The sequence below is a fragment of the Priapulus caudatus genome, unplaced genomic scaffold (assembly GCF_000485595.1).
Source record: "Priapulus caudatus unplaced genomic scaffold, Priapulus_caudatus-5.0.1 Scaffold44, whole genome shotgun sequence".
Classification (NCBI taxonomy): domain Eukaryota; kingdom Metazoa; phylum Priapulida; class Priapulimorpha; order Priapulimorphida; family Priapulidae; genus Priapulus; species Priapulus caudatus.
The window spans coordinates 50,516-64,573 of record NW_014577105.1 but is presented as its reverse complement, the minus strand read 5'-3'; the positions used below and the strand labels follow the sequence as shown (position 1 = coordinate 64,573).

At 42.3% G+C, this 14,058-nt stretch overlaps 2 protein-coding genes across 2 annotated transcripts; one reads left to right on the top strand and one right to left on the bottom strand.

Annotated features, from left to right (window-relative positions):
* Nucleotides 1-2,017: 2,017 nt before the first annotated feature.
* On the top strand, nt 2,018-5,019 carry LOC106820708 (beta-casein-like). Its single transcript, XM_014825215.1, has 3 exons — nt 2,018-2,038; nt 4,093-4,260; nt 4,309-5,019. Exons 1-3 carry the CDS (start codon nt 2,018-2,020, stop codon nt 4,924-4,926), a joined length of 807 nt encoding a protein of 268 aa, XP_014680701.1. The 3' UTR covers nt 4,927-5,019.
* A 1,574-nt stretch (nt 5,020-6,593) lies between these two features.
* On the bottom strand, nt 6,594-13,007 carry LOC106820725. The gene is made up of 7 exons (XM_014825240.1): nt 12,925-13,007; nt 11,222-11,326; nt 10,698-10,812; nt 10,315-10,427; nt 9,280-9,531; nt 8,473-8,882; nt 6,594-8,292 (listed from the first exon to the last, which is right to left on the bottom strand). The coding sequence occupies exons 5-7, from the start codon at nt 9,482-9,484 to the stop codon at nt 7,495-7,497; spliced, it is 1,413 nt and encodes a 470-aa protein (XP_014680726.1). The 5' UTR covers nt 9,485-9,531; nt 10,315-10,427; nt 10,698-10,812; nt 11,222-11,326; nt 12,925-13,007; the 3' UTR covers nt 6,594-7,494.
* Nucleotides 13,008-14,058: the final 1,051 nt, after the last annotated feature.

Sequence of the window (14,058 nt, the reverse complement as noted above, 5' to 3'; positions counted from 1 at the left end):
ATATATGCCACGCGAGAGTTATTCCTTTTCCTTAAACTCTGTTGACACGAATTCGACGTGATGCCAACAATATATGCCACGCGAGAGTTATTCCTTTTCCTTAAACTCTGTTGACACGAATTCGACATGATGCTAACAATATATGCCACGCGAGTTATTTCTTTCTTAACCTCTGTTGACACGAATTCTACGTGATGCCAACAATATTGCCACGCGAGAGTTATTCCTTTTCCTTAAACTCTGTTGACACGAATTCTACGTGATGCCAACAATATATGCCACGCGAGAGTTTATTCATTTCCTTAAACCTCTGTTGACACGAATTCTAGGTTTTATTGCAGCTATGTCAGAAAGTTCTGCTAGTGCTAGTCGGTAGCGAAATCTGTGCAACGAAGTAGCAGTGTATTATAAATGCAATGTATATATACGCATAATATGTTAATTACATTGTTTTGCATAGTTGGTAGTACTTACTAGGCATTTATATACGCATTAGTATGAATATCAAGATAACATACAGAACAATACATGAATTACTCGTCGTACCTACGTCAAACACGTCCACGCTCATGTACATACACGCGCACGCACGCACGCACGCACGCACGCATGCACACACAACACACACACACACACACATACACACACGACGCACACACACACACACACACACACACACACACACACACACACACACACACAACACGCATACACACACAAATGATATGACATGCTCGCTCATGTGACATCCGTTTCTGCCTTGCCTCAGTGATACCTAGTACATGGGGTTTCCTTGGCAGAAACCTTATACACAGCTAAGATCCGGGTCGTTTAATATCAGCAATTCTAATTCTAGGCGCCAACATTTGTTGTTCGTGCAATTTTTAAGACGGTTTTACACTACTTGCGCGTGTGTGTGGTTCAACAACAAGTTGAGTTTTTTTTCTTAACTTGAATCCATAGATATGGCGGGGATTCATTTCACCGGCATTGTCTTATTCTGACCTATACTTATAGATCAGAATGGGTCGATGATTTCCATGGTCTGACTACAGCCCCGCACCGCAGCGATCAGAAGGCAGATGAAGGTCATATCTTACATTAACTTCCGCAGTCCTATCAGTCCTCCAAGTTAGAGCCTTTGATTTCTTCGATTCCGAACATTTGCATCATTGCGTAACAAACAAGCTGACAACCTGGTTCGTCACATTACAGTGCACGGTGGTTTTGAGATCAGTAACCTGACACAATGAGGGACGTGTTCGAATCCATCGGGGATTCCCCTCCCCACCTTAAACTTGTCGTGTGGTGTCCTGTCTTGTGGGCGTTTCACCTTGTGCAGACATGGGTAGCGGCAGCGCTGGCATGACCGCTGCTAGACGGTGTGCAATACTGCCGCTGCGTTCAAACCGACGTTATCCGCGCTACCATATCTCGTCGCAGGTTGCAACCCCGGTGTGTGTGGGAGAGAGTGTGTGTCGTGATATTCCAGGTAAGTCATCGTATATAATATGTAATGTATAGAATTATAAATAGGTGGTTAATTTTGTGTACATTACATTTATTATTGTACAAATAGGCGTAGGGTTGTGCATGGCGAAGCAGACTGAAAGTCCAATTTCCATGATAAAATTGCATTATAAGAATTGTTCTTTATATTTGTGAATGAGAACGACATGGCAATACTTGAAACTATATGTATCTTTTCGTTGTCACAAATCGAAATATCCGTAGATATATTAGTGTCTGCGCACCTGCAATGAGCTTATCCTTGTAAATGGCAACATTCTATAAACGTCTTTTAGTGAAATCAGCCCAAGAAATGTTGAACTTGCAATTGAAAATCTTCTGGTGGTTCTAATCTTGTTCTATAATAGCAACTGCACAATTGCGTTTATGTATGTGGTTTTCGCGATAATCTTAAAGTGTAAGTAACCACATGCACAGCAACTGGAATATACTCAACATACTAACATACACATTATTATGGTTTCCTGAAATTATAATTTATCCAGAAATGATCGTGCGCCTATTCATTGTGAGTATATTAAACGGACGCTTTGTCCTGCTACCTGTCTGACTCGAAGTTTGCCAAAGATGTCTCAGGGCTCACTCGCTGAATGCTCCAATACTATTCGTTTTATTATTACCCATACTTTGCCATCCATAGACTCTTAAAATATTGCAAATAGTTGCGATTTTCTACTATAAACGGCTAGGGGTTTATTTTCTCGTAATATATTTATTGTATTTAATGAGTAAGCGTTAAATCCGCCCGTCTATGTGGGCAGGAAACAGTTTTTCTGTATTATTAGTCAACATGTTCTGGATTAAAAGCAATTCTGCAATTAATACATAAGCGGTTTTCACGAAAATCACTATTCGTATGCAAACGGTCCTCATATGTCACACAGCGATATATTTGGTATGCACATATTAGCAGCATAGTACATAGTATATAGCAAATAGTTTATAGTATAAAGTATATAGTATATAGTATATGGTATATGGTATATAGTATATAGTATATAGTATATAGTATATAGTATATAGTATAATAGAGCATATAGTATATAGTATATAGTATATAGTATATAGTATATAGTATATAGTATATAGTATATAGTATATAGTATATAGTATATAGTATATAGTATTTATATATTAATGCCTGTTGTTGGGGGCACTATGTTCTCATAGTGTTGCTGAGGGAAGGTATAGTGCCCGAGCGGTAGCGAGCAGGTGATTAATGTTTTTAGTGCATCACATGACTATGCCAATCTACTTTTCATGCTTATATACCTTCTTTATACTCCTAATTTGCCGGTGCATTCGATGTAAAAAACGTTCACACGAACACAACCGCCGTTCGAAACTCTTGCGTGGCGCCCAGACGCCAGGAGAATTCGTGACGTGAACACAATGCGTTATAATAACAATGCGTCGCGGCGGGCACTATTGCTTCATAGTGCCTGCTGCGTTATCCAATAGAATTTCAACGATTTATCACGTGATGCACTAAATAGCATATAGTACATAGTATATATAGTATATATATATAGTACTATATAGCATATCGTATATAGTATACCATATATATATATATATATATATATATATATATATTATATATATATATACATATATATATATATACATATATATATATATATATATATATATATTCGACATGCAGTAGCATGTGGGATATAAGCAATAGCATTATAAATAAGGGGCATTCCTCTCGAAACAACTAACTGTACACTAATAGTATAAAGCTTTGCTTTATATTACTAAAATAATTAATTGTGTTACAGAGCGGTCAATATGGGAAAAGGTACGGCGATCATACTATTGACGTTGTCATCACTGTTGCTATGCGCACATAGCAATAATGGTACGTAAATACATTAAATAAGCGCACGCTCATATATAGTATGTTTCCAACCGCATTGCGACGAATAAATGCAATTTCTAACAAATTAAATAATTGATGCATTATCTCATTTATTAAACTTTCCTAGTGTTTATAATAAAATGCGTTTACATCTATATGTTCATATATTTCAGATTACAAAAACGATATTTACCTTTATTAGGCAGCCCGCAATCCAGTGTTTGTATGAAAATCATTGTCTGTCATCGATCTGTATTTACAGATGATTTGGACGGCGGTAGCAGCGATACCTTTGATGACGAATTTGGATCAGCTTCGAGAGGAAAGAGGACGCTTTTTGAATCAGGAGCAGCAAGAATTAATCTCATAACTGATTCAATTGATTTCACTGCCGAGCATTTATTGCTTATGACAACGCCATCCATTTCAAGCGATTCGGAAAATATTGTGCTTCAGGACGGGTCCACTGATTCTTCCACGAGTGCAACTGATTCTTCCACGAGTGCGACTGATTCTTCTACTACAGCTGCGACGGATCCTTCCACTACAGCTGCGACTGATCCTTCCACTACAGCTGCGACTGATCCTTCCACTACAGCTGCGACTGATCCTTTCACTACAGTTGCGACTGATCCTTCCACTACAGCTGCGACTGATCCTTCCACTACAGCTGCGACTGATCCTTCCACTTGCAGTTTCGAGGGCTCCTTCCACTACAGCTGCGACGGATCCTTCCACTACAGCTGCGACTGATCCTTCCACTACAGTTGCGACTGATCCTTCCACTACAGCTGCGACGGATCCTTCTACTACAGCTGCGACGGATCCTTCCACTACAGCTGCGACTGATCCTTCCACTACAGTTCTGTAGTGGAAGGATCAGTCGCCTGCGACGGATCCTTCCACTACAGTTGCGACAGATCCTTCCACTACAGCTGCGACGGATCCTTCCACTACAGTTGCGACGGATCCTTCCACTACAGTTGCGACTGATCCTTCCACTACCGTTGCGACTGATCCTTCCACTACAGTTGCGACTGATCCTTCCACTACAGCTGCGACTGATCCTTCCACTACAGTTGCGACGGATCCTTCCACTACAGTTGCGACTGATCCTTCCACTACAGTTGCGACTGATCCTTCCACTACAGTTGCGACTGATCCCTCCACTACAGCTGCGACTGATCCTTCCACTACAGTTGCGACGGATCCTTCCACTACAGTTGCGACTGATCCTTCCACTACAGTTGCGACTGATCCTTCCACTACAGTTGCGACTGATCCTTCCACTACAGTTGCGACTGATCCTTCCACTACAGTTGCGACTGATCCTTCCACTACAGTTGCGACTGATCCTTCCACTACAGTTGCGACAGATCCTTCCACTACAGTTGCGACTGATCCTTCCACTACAGCTGCAACCACTACCTCTAAATCATCGTCTGGTTATGAATCCGACTATAATATTAGAGTTGCCGTACCTATATACGATCATCTCAGATATCATTCCCGTCATGAAAAGGGCCTAATCCGTCCATATATAACTAGACCATCTGCTTATTATTCGCGGGAAACATATGAACACAGCTACTCAGACGAAGCCCCTCCCTATAATAAGAATGATGAGCACGATCGTCCGTACGTAGATAGACAACCTGCCTATTTCTCGCGGGGAAAATATGAACAGATCTCTTCACAAAAAGTATCCCGCTATAATAATGATGGTGTACACGGTCGTCTGTACGTAGATAAACAACCTGTTTATGACTCACAGGAAGCAAATGCGCCTAACCGTGGACGTCAATTTTACACGTACTCCGACCGTAGAGAACGCCTTACGAACAGGCTAGATGACACATACGCTTCGATAAGATATGGAAACCAACACTATTGAACGTCAACCACTTGACAAATGCATCGCCAAATTTGAAAGTTATCGTTTAACTCTGTACACTTTCTGGGCAACGAGGGGATTTGTGAAAATATTCACAGTCTATATACCCAAGAGGCATAGTAAAATCTACGAAATTACCATTTGATTTACATGCTTTCATGGGATGAAGAGAGTTATAACAAAATATATAGTCTGTATAATACCCAAGCATCGCCAAATCTGAAAAATAAATCATTTTGATTTGTACAGTTTCGGGGACAAGGAGAGCGTCTTTTCACGCTAGTGATAATGTTGATAATTATGAGCGGACGATTAGATAGTGACGCAATATTGCCGTTTATTATAATAGCTTTTTCAGCTGTCCTTACATACTGGTGCTTTTATTTTTGACGAGTCTTAAAAGCTAGTGGGTACTTTCCAACGTTAGTGAACCAACGTCCGTTTTTAACGGTAGTGTTTCAACGCGCTACGAAGATGCTCGTATTAGCGTGTATATGTGTGTGCATCGTTGGTATGATTAGTAAACAAATAATATTACGAAATTTCTGCTTTATTTGTTTTATTCGCATCTGCATGAATTCAACTATTTTTTTAACAATTTTTATTCGATATCGTGTTCCCTGGGTAAGTATTTGCATAGGTTTCGCATGTCCAGAGATAATCAAGCCTTCATGCATGCTTGCCACTTGCCAGGTGGGCATAATTTTCCCTTTAAATAACAATACCTTAATAAAGCAAACGCCTTAATAAAAAACAATTACTTTTTTAGTGAACAATTGGCGTAAGCTACTGTTGTATGTCCCATTAAGCAGGCTTTACACGAGTAAACACACATACGCGCACATGTGACCCCGCCAAAACGAAATCGTGCGTCAGCACAAACGCACAAACACAGGGGCAGGCGTGCTCATGTACAACACACACATCGCTTATATACGAGATGATAAATTTGATTAATTAAACGTGGGGAGATATATCGTTGTTCCTATTTTTTATTTCGCTAAAACACCTTACGGCCATGGCCGCACTCATTGCGGCGTCTGTTTGAGCGATCTTCAGTGGGCAGCGATTCCAGTTTCTGGCCGACCTTGAAAAGAAGCTCTGAGCTCTACGAGTAACTCTTGTTTTTTTCGTCACGGACGCAAACGCCTGTATGCGTTGTACGTTTTAGAATTTCTCAATAATAACAGCAAAATTTTGGTATTTGGTATGGTACAGTAACTGAACTTATACTAAAAAAAATTTTGGAAAGGCACATAAATAAAAATAAGACGAAAGCAAAAGATATCAGGAACAAAGACAATGGCTTATTAGTTTGTTATATATTTTGTACATAACGGAAATTCGTTTTATTTGCACGTTGTAATTAACATAGCAATACGCACAATAATGAAAAGTATGATCTATTTTAAACCGAATGAGTAATCGCACGAAAGTGTTACGGTGATGAAAACTATATACAAATACGTGAGTATTTCAAGTTACCTATAGAGGCACATATTAAATGTAATTATATTTATGAAGATGACAATAACGCAAAGAAAGTTTCATTGCTAAGATGTGTAATATCCCAAATCTATTATAACCTCTAATGGTAGCCCCCAATTCCCTCGTCGTCCAAACATACTATCCTTGTAATTACCTAGTTACCATAGTTACCATAGAGCTTCCTATGAAAAGCTCTTGATTACGACTGCTGGTTTACATTACGATGTAATTACCTTAATGGGTCTGTAAAGTCAATCCGAAACTTCAAATATTTAAATATTCGAACATTAAAATATTTAAACAACCCGTACAGTTTATCGAAACGTTTACGTATTAATCCCGCGTCCAGAATTTAAGGTTTATTTACTTAACTATGGTCGATTTGGAATATATTATCACGAAAAATAAATTTATGTACAAGTGCAAATACGCAGCAGAAATGATCATAAATTACTTGTGGATAAATACTTGCAGATTATAGCATTTCACCGCTGAGTATAAATATTTTACGTCAGTAAGAAGGACATACCATCAGGAGTTAATAAAGACAAAATTTGTCTTGATTAACTCCTGATAGTATGTCTATACGGATATAGTGTCATATTACAGCGGCTGAAATCGAAATGGACTATATGTTGGCTATTCCCATTAGTGAAACGCAGTGGTTATTGAATTTACAAACCTACTTCATGCGATCATCGACGTCCCTATGTGGTTATTTACTTCTAACCCTCTCGAAGCCGCGATGAGTAGGTGGAGGGCCGTAGAAGCCGGTAGGTGGCGCGCCGTACGCTGATGCTCCAGCATAGCTAGGCGCTGCTCCGTATGATGGTTGTTGCCTGTAGTGCCCACCTCTTTCATCTCTTAGAAACCCTTCGTAACGCAGATCTCTATCTCGCAGTTCTTCTATCCCTGGTTCTTCTGCGTCGTCATCGGCAGTGACCTTCACCAAGCCGTATTGTACAGGAGGGGCAAAGCGAGGAGGTGGTGACCTATATTGATTCGAATATCCAGCATCTCGTGGTGGAAGGTATCTCTCGGGTGCCCCTATGGGAGTCAATCCGGCTCCAAATCCCCTCCCGGCCGCAACATCTCCACTTCTTGTAAGCGGATATCGGATGCGGCGCTGGCCACCGGCGTATCCCGCCTGTCCTTCATATGCTTGAGCCGGATAGCCGCCATACTCAGTGGAAGACTGCAGATTGCTATCGGATATTCGAGCCTGCTGTGGGTGAGCGCCGAAATCCGGATTCTGTGATAACTCGCCATACCCTGAAGCTCTTAGAGGCCCACCCGGGCCAAAGCCTCGCAACCGAGGGTCTCCGGGTCGGTAAAGTCCAAGCTTACGTCGTACCTGCTCATCTCTAATTGCTCTTCTTCTGGCTTTCCGTTCAGCTGCCGCTGCCTTAGCCTCATTCTCTTCTGCCTTCTTCTTTTCTTCCGCTGCTGCTGCTTTTGCTTCCTCTTCAATCCTTTTCTTTTCTGCTGCAGCTGCTCTAATCTCCTCTGCAACCCTCTTTTTTTCTTCCTCGGCTGCTGCTGCTTCCTCTTCCATCCTCTTTTTTTTTTCCTCGGCTGCTGCTGCTTCCTCTTCCATCCTCTTTTTTTACCTCTTTTTTTCTTCCTCGGCTGCTGCTGCTTCCTCTTCCATCCTCTTTTTTTCTTCCTCGGCTGCTGCTGCTTCCTCTTCCATCCTCTTTTTTTCTTCCTCGGCTGCCTCTGCTTCCTCTTCCATTCTCTTCTTTGCTGTCCTTTCTTTGTCCGTTGCCCTATTATCTTCTGTTGCAGCTGCTCCGGCTGGATTGTCCTCCTCTGTCGCTGAAAGAGGGTTGGCCAATCTCGGCGCCAGCAACGATGAGCGCCTATCGCCCCTGACGGTTGCGACGACGCTATCGCCCTCGATTCTCACGACGACGTCCGAGTCATCGGTAGGCTCCTCGCTAGCTTTGATGATTCCGGTATCGTGTCTTTCATTGTAGGAATGCTCTGGGCGAGGGGTCGCTTTCCGTGATCGCTTCGTCGTCGTCGTTGTTGTACGCACCGTTGTACGCGCCGTTGTTGGAGCGACCGTCGTTGTGAGATCCTCCGTCGTACGAGCATTGTCTGCGTGAACGCACATCGAATATTATACGTATAACATACGCTGCTTGTAAACTTGTATAAGTAAATACGCTACGCTCATATTCGCACGTGAAATGGCAAGAACGATAGAAAGTGATGGGGAGAGAGAGAAAGAAGCGAAGAGGGAGCAAAGGCGATGCAGAAATGAGATGATAGGCAGAGAAAGAGAGAGCTATAGAAAAAAGGGAATGAGCGTAGAAAGGTAAGGTAAGGAGAGACGGAGCCCTATATAGATTTTGGCACAGTGACAACTGATCCCCACATCGTTTGCGCAGTTTAATGCGAAAGCACATTGAAATACCTCGAAAAATCGGCAGGCGCGTTTTTTCTCCACTCATTACACGGCTAACAAAGGTCATCGATTGGCGTTCGCACTTACCGTTGAAGAAGAGCACGAGACCGTTAGCGGGACTCGGTTCGTCTGCGTCACATCCGGTCGTCGTCAGCGAGCCGACGCCGGCCAGGTCGTGACGTACCTTGTAGCGATCGGTGTGGATGAGGCACATCGAGCTGCCGACGAAGAGCAGCGTGTTGCAGCCGCACAGGTCGTCGTCAAGGATCAGCGACTTGACGCCGTTCGACATGTGGTAGGCGAACGAGTCTATGCGCGCCCTCGATGATCTACCTGGACCTGAATGCACGCATGTGAATGTGTTTACATCAAGAGCTTATAATACCTAGGTATTATAAGCTCTTGATTACATATTGGTTAGTTTAGGTTCATGGTTGATACATCACAGCATAGATCCATAGTGGTCTTGTGGGGAGTCTATTTATGTATACATCTATATTCTAAACATCAATATCTAAACATCATAGTTGTGTGTATTCTCGTTTCATTGCGTGTATTCATAGGTTATCTCGCGTCGCGTCGTTCGTGTTAAAGCAAGTATTTCAAACAGTCTTCCTGAACGTTCTCGTACTTTACCGACCACAACCGAACTTACTGGTATTGATTGCGTAACAGCAAGTGTCTTAAGAAGGGCTCAAATGGCTTAGACCACTCGTAGACCGTTATTTTCACAAAAATATACAATGATTCAAATCCGTTAGTTTACGGTTACTTGATGATGCCGATTTTCTCAAGAGACCCTGTAACTGTATTTTGACATGGTAACTTGAATTAAGAAATAGAGATTTTGTACCAGTTTAGAACCACTACGTCATTCAATGAGATGCAATTTTGTCGGGTGGTTACCGATTTCAGGCGAATTCTCTCTATACGATAATGTGGCTGCTATTTTATATACTATAACAGCATATGCTCATGGTAATTTTTATACTGGAGTAATCAGTAACATGTTCCCTATTACGTGAAACTATAGTTTGCTATATCTTTCTCGATTGTGCAGTTAGTTAAATTAATTAGTAAATTTCATTAAGTGTTCGCGCGAAAACGTTGCACAGCTCCTACCAGACAGGGTCTGGTGAGGCCACACGGCTGCGTCCTGCACAGTCACTAACTTCTGGTCGTGGAAGGCCTGCCATGCCGCATGCGCGAGGGCGTTCGCCGGATTAAATGACCACCTACCAAAGAAAATAATGTAAAGGAAATTTCGCCGAGGGCCAAAGATCAATAATCACAAATAGATCGTGATATTATTTCGTTTCAGCGTAATAACAATAACAAACATAATTATGCGCTATTTTCAGTCACGTGACATATGCTTTCAACGTAACGTACGTGAAATTTTGCAATCACGTAACTGTCGGATTTTTTAACGTCTACGGTGGTCTGCAGTCATTATAGTAACCGCTTGTTCTCCGACGAGCCTCGCTACCAAAAACAACTCTCACCTGAACGCATTCCCGCGAGAATCTCTCGCTAAAAGCTGTGTTGAATTTTCTAGTAACTTCTCGGGTAACCGTCCGAAGCAATATGTGCTGTCTGGGTTACACGATCCATACACGCCTGCAGTACATGAAAACAAATATAGAAAAGACATCAATATATTTTCTTTGATCGATTTATAGTACTGAAGCAAAGGACTGTTAACGGTATGCACGTTATCAGCCAGAAGCCCCCTGGTGCATGACAGTATTTTACTTCTGATGGTGAATCATGAAAACTGCGCATGCTAGCTTTTCGTAGTCACGTTACCGATAGTAATAATGACAATCATTACTGTGTTATTGTTGCTGCTGTTTTGGTTGATATTGGTATGTTTACTATTTATATCACCACCACCTTCATCATAGACTTGTGATTGTTATAATAGGTGTAATAAACAGTTAAACAATATTTTCGCACACACACATAAATGATATAATTATGTATATATATATACGTTCAGCGTATGTATAGTAGTCGTGATATTTACCTCCTAAGACATCAGTAGCATCCTTCGGCCACCCACTCTTTGCTTCGTACCACCAAAAAGGTCGCCATTTCTCACCGTTTAGCTGCAGGGTTCCGTAATCATTTCCTATAAAACGAACTAAGTATTAATACTGTGCGAATGATAATACTTGTCTTCACTGTTCAATTAGTAGTATATATCACTGCAGCATGGTATAGACTATAGACAATCATCTGTGGTTCTATTCCAGTGGTCACACAGCGCTTCTCGTGTGCGTGTGCGCGCACATTCTTATATATACGTGAGCAGGTATGCAAGCATATTTCTGTGCTCGTGCATACATTAGTGCGTTATTAGCATTGAAATTGATTATCATTTAAACTAATTCGTTTAAGAGCTAAACTGCTCGCGGCCGTTAGTTCCCGTAACGACAGCGTAAAACAAAAATCCGAGTTTCAGACTGCGCAACCCGCTGTCGAGATGATTGCACCTAACGCGAAATATGCGTGATATATATTATACTCGTGGCGCCGATCGGCAGTCTACCTGAAAACTCGCTCGGGCACGTGACGCCTGACTTACACGAACAGAGAAATCGACAGCGGCAACCCGGAATCGACGAGGCTTGAGGAAAACGCACGATGCAGACGACAATTGCGCTAGCCGCATGGTCGTTGACCGGGAAAAGATACAGAGTGACGACACGCACCGCTGCTCTCCTCCTTTGTTCCGTTATCGCAATTACAAAGATTGCGTGTTGATTTTAGGATTTCAAAATACCAGCTCGCAAATGCTGTGACGGTGCAAACACCTCATTTAGTATTATATATTTGAACAGTGCGCTTGGGTAGACACTGCGGGGGTATAGATCTACATGTACTATTGGGTTACGAAAGAAAAGAAAGTCTCACTAAATTCACTTTCGTAACACTATACGGCTCATCCTAATCATCGAAATTTCAGGATAGAAAATTGATGGTGCACCACCTTGCATCCCGCAAAAAATATACCAACCCCAACCCCAATTTGCATGGGTTTTAGATTGCCGCTCTCGGTATTTCATATTATTCGGTCCTCTCAGAATTCGTGTTTAGCGTTCAAGTGTATACCAATTAGAAAATGCTGAAAAATTTAAAGGTTAGATTTAGCTGAAAAACTATGTCAAAGGTTGGACCTAGGGTCGAGTTGAAGAAAGGGGTTTTTGTCGAGTGTTGAGTTGTTGGTTTTTTGAGCTATGGCAATCTTTTTTCTTTGATCGTTCGACTTTTTCTTCGTTGTGTTAGGGTAACTTCATAAACTCCGACTACGCATATATTGAATATTCATAACAATGGCTTGGATTCACACATGCACAAAGTCATGAGGAAGTTCCAATTGACAAATTGTATGCATTTGTGTGTGTGTGTGTGTGTGTGTGTGTGTGTGTGTGTGTGTGTGTGTGTGTGTGTGTGTGTGTGTGTGTGTGTGTGTGTGTGTGTGTGTGTGTGTGTGTGTGTGTGTAGTAGTAGTGTAGTAGTGTGTAGTGTGTGTGTGTGTGTGTGTGTGTGTGTGTGTGTGTGTGTGTGTTTCTGTCTTGCTCGTCCCGCTCTCTTCCGTTTCTCTCGTCTGCCGTTTCCTTGGCTATACCTGCTTCAATTATGTTCCAACTACGTTCCTATTTAGCTAAAAAAAAATTTGCATAGTTTGATTATCGCATAATTTACCCTACTCATTTACGCACTTACTATAGTTGCCTGCTGCCAATGTTGTTGTTGTCCAAAAGACAAAGAACCAGCGCACACATCGTCGACGTGTTCGTAGGCATTTTCTCGACTCTCTGGCCAGTATCTTTGCTCAACACGCAAATTATGCCGTCCTCGCTCATGCGCTCACTCACCTAACAGCAAAGATGTAATAATCATGCGCCTACTCACCCATGCAACTACCACATATTTAAAATCATGCATCTATCTACGCCAACTTACAAGTCAGCATAAATCACATATTTGGTTACATGCAAACTAACGAGTAATCGACCTAACTAAACTGAAAACTCTATTATCAATACTATTTGGCCAGGTCTCAACTGACAATGCGCGATAATCTTTTGAAAGAACTCACCGTTACCGAGTGTAAAATTCCCTACCTCTCTTTCTCGCATCGCTATCCGTCTTCTAGTAGCAGTTAATGTGAATGTCGTTTCGAACTATAGGCAAGCCGACGTGCTAACGGGAAAGGTCACTAACGTCACGTCCTAGTATCGACGTGATGCAGCCGCAGTTAGCCGTGAGATTCGCTGTAGCTATGTTACGTCGTCACGAATGCGCCGTGAATGCGCGACGTCGCGATGCGGTTCCGCGTCCGATCTCCGCTTCTGATAACACTGACGTCGACCGCCAGCAACCGTCCGTCCGCACGTTGTCGGCCATCACCGAAGCAGAACCGACGAACTTACTGAGTCCCTGCCCATATAGATTGCCATGAGATTGCCCATGATAGTGACGGGACGACTCGGCGAGCTGACAAACGCTGGCGCTACTACGGTGAGATCATCGCTCGATTATAACGCCGGCTCTTCCGTGTTGCCTGGCTCGCGCCGCAGGAAGGTCATTTGTTGAGCGTGAGCTGACACGGCCGTGGAACACCGTGCACATAATAATAATTGTAGCAGTCCGCGCCGGAGAGCGTATAGGAATGTGTTTCACCGCTCGTGCCTTCCACTGATTGTTTGTATGTGCGTTTAATCTTGAGCCAGCGTTGGTTATATAGTGGGCAATCTATGGTAGATACTGTTTACAATGTACTGCCTGTTTACGCACACATCTACCTTTCTGGCTGTCTGTCTGTCTGTCCGTCTGTCGTTCTGGTTGTCCGTATGT

What these genes read in the sequence shown, in the direction of transcription:
- LOC106820708 (XM_014825215.1), top strand. Translation starts at nt 2,018, where the DNA reads ATGATCGTGCGCCTATTCATT. An exon ending in TGATCGTGCGCCTATTCATT is followed by an intron (nt 2,039 to 4,092) that starts GTGAGTATATTA and finishes TTCCACTTGCAG; the next exon opens with TTTCGAGGGCTCCTTCCACT. An exon ending in GACTGATCCTTCCACTACAG is followed by an intron (nt 4,261 to 4,308) that starts TTCTGTAGTGGA and finishes CTTCCACTACAG; the next exon opens with TTGCGACAGATCCTTCCACT.
- LOC106820725 (XM_014825240.1), bottom strand. Translation starts at nt 9,484, where the DNA reads ATGTCGAACGGCGTCAAGTCGCTGATCCTTGACGACGACCTGTGCGGC. An exon ending in TCTCGTGCTCTTCTTCAACG is followed by an intron (nt 8,883 to 9,279) that starts GTAAGTGCGAAC and finishes GCGTTCACGCAG; the next exon opens with ACAATGCTCGTACGACGGAG. An exon ending in CCGAGGAAGAAAAAAAGAGG is followed by an intron (nt 8,293 to 8,472) that starts ATGGAAGAGGAA and finishes GAAAAAAAGAGG; the next exon opens with GTTGCAGAGGAGATTAGAGC.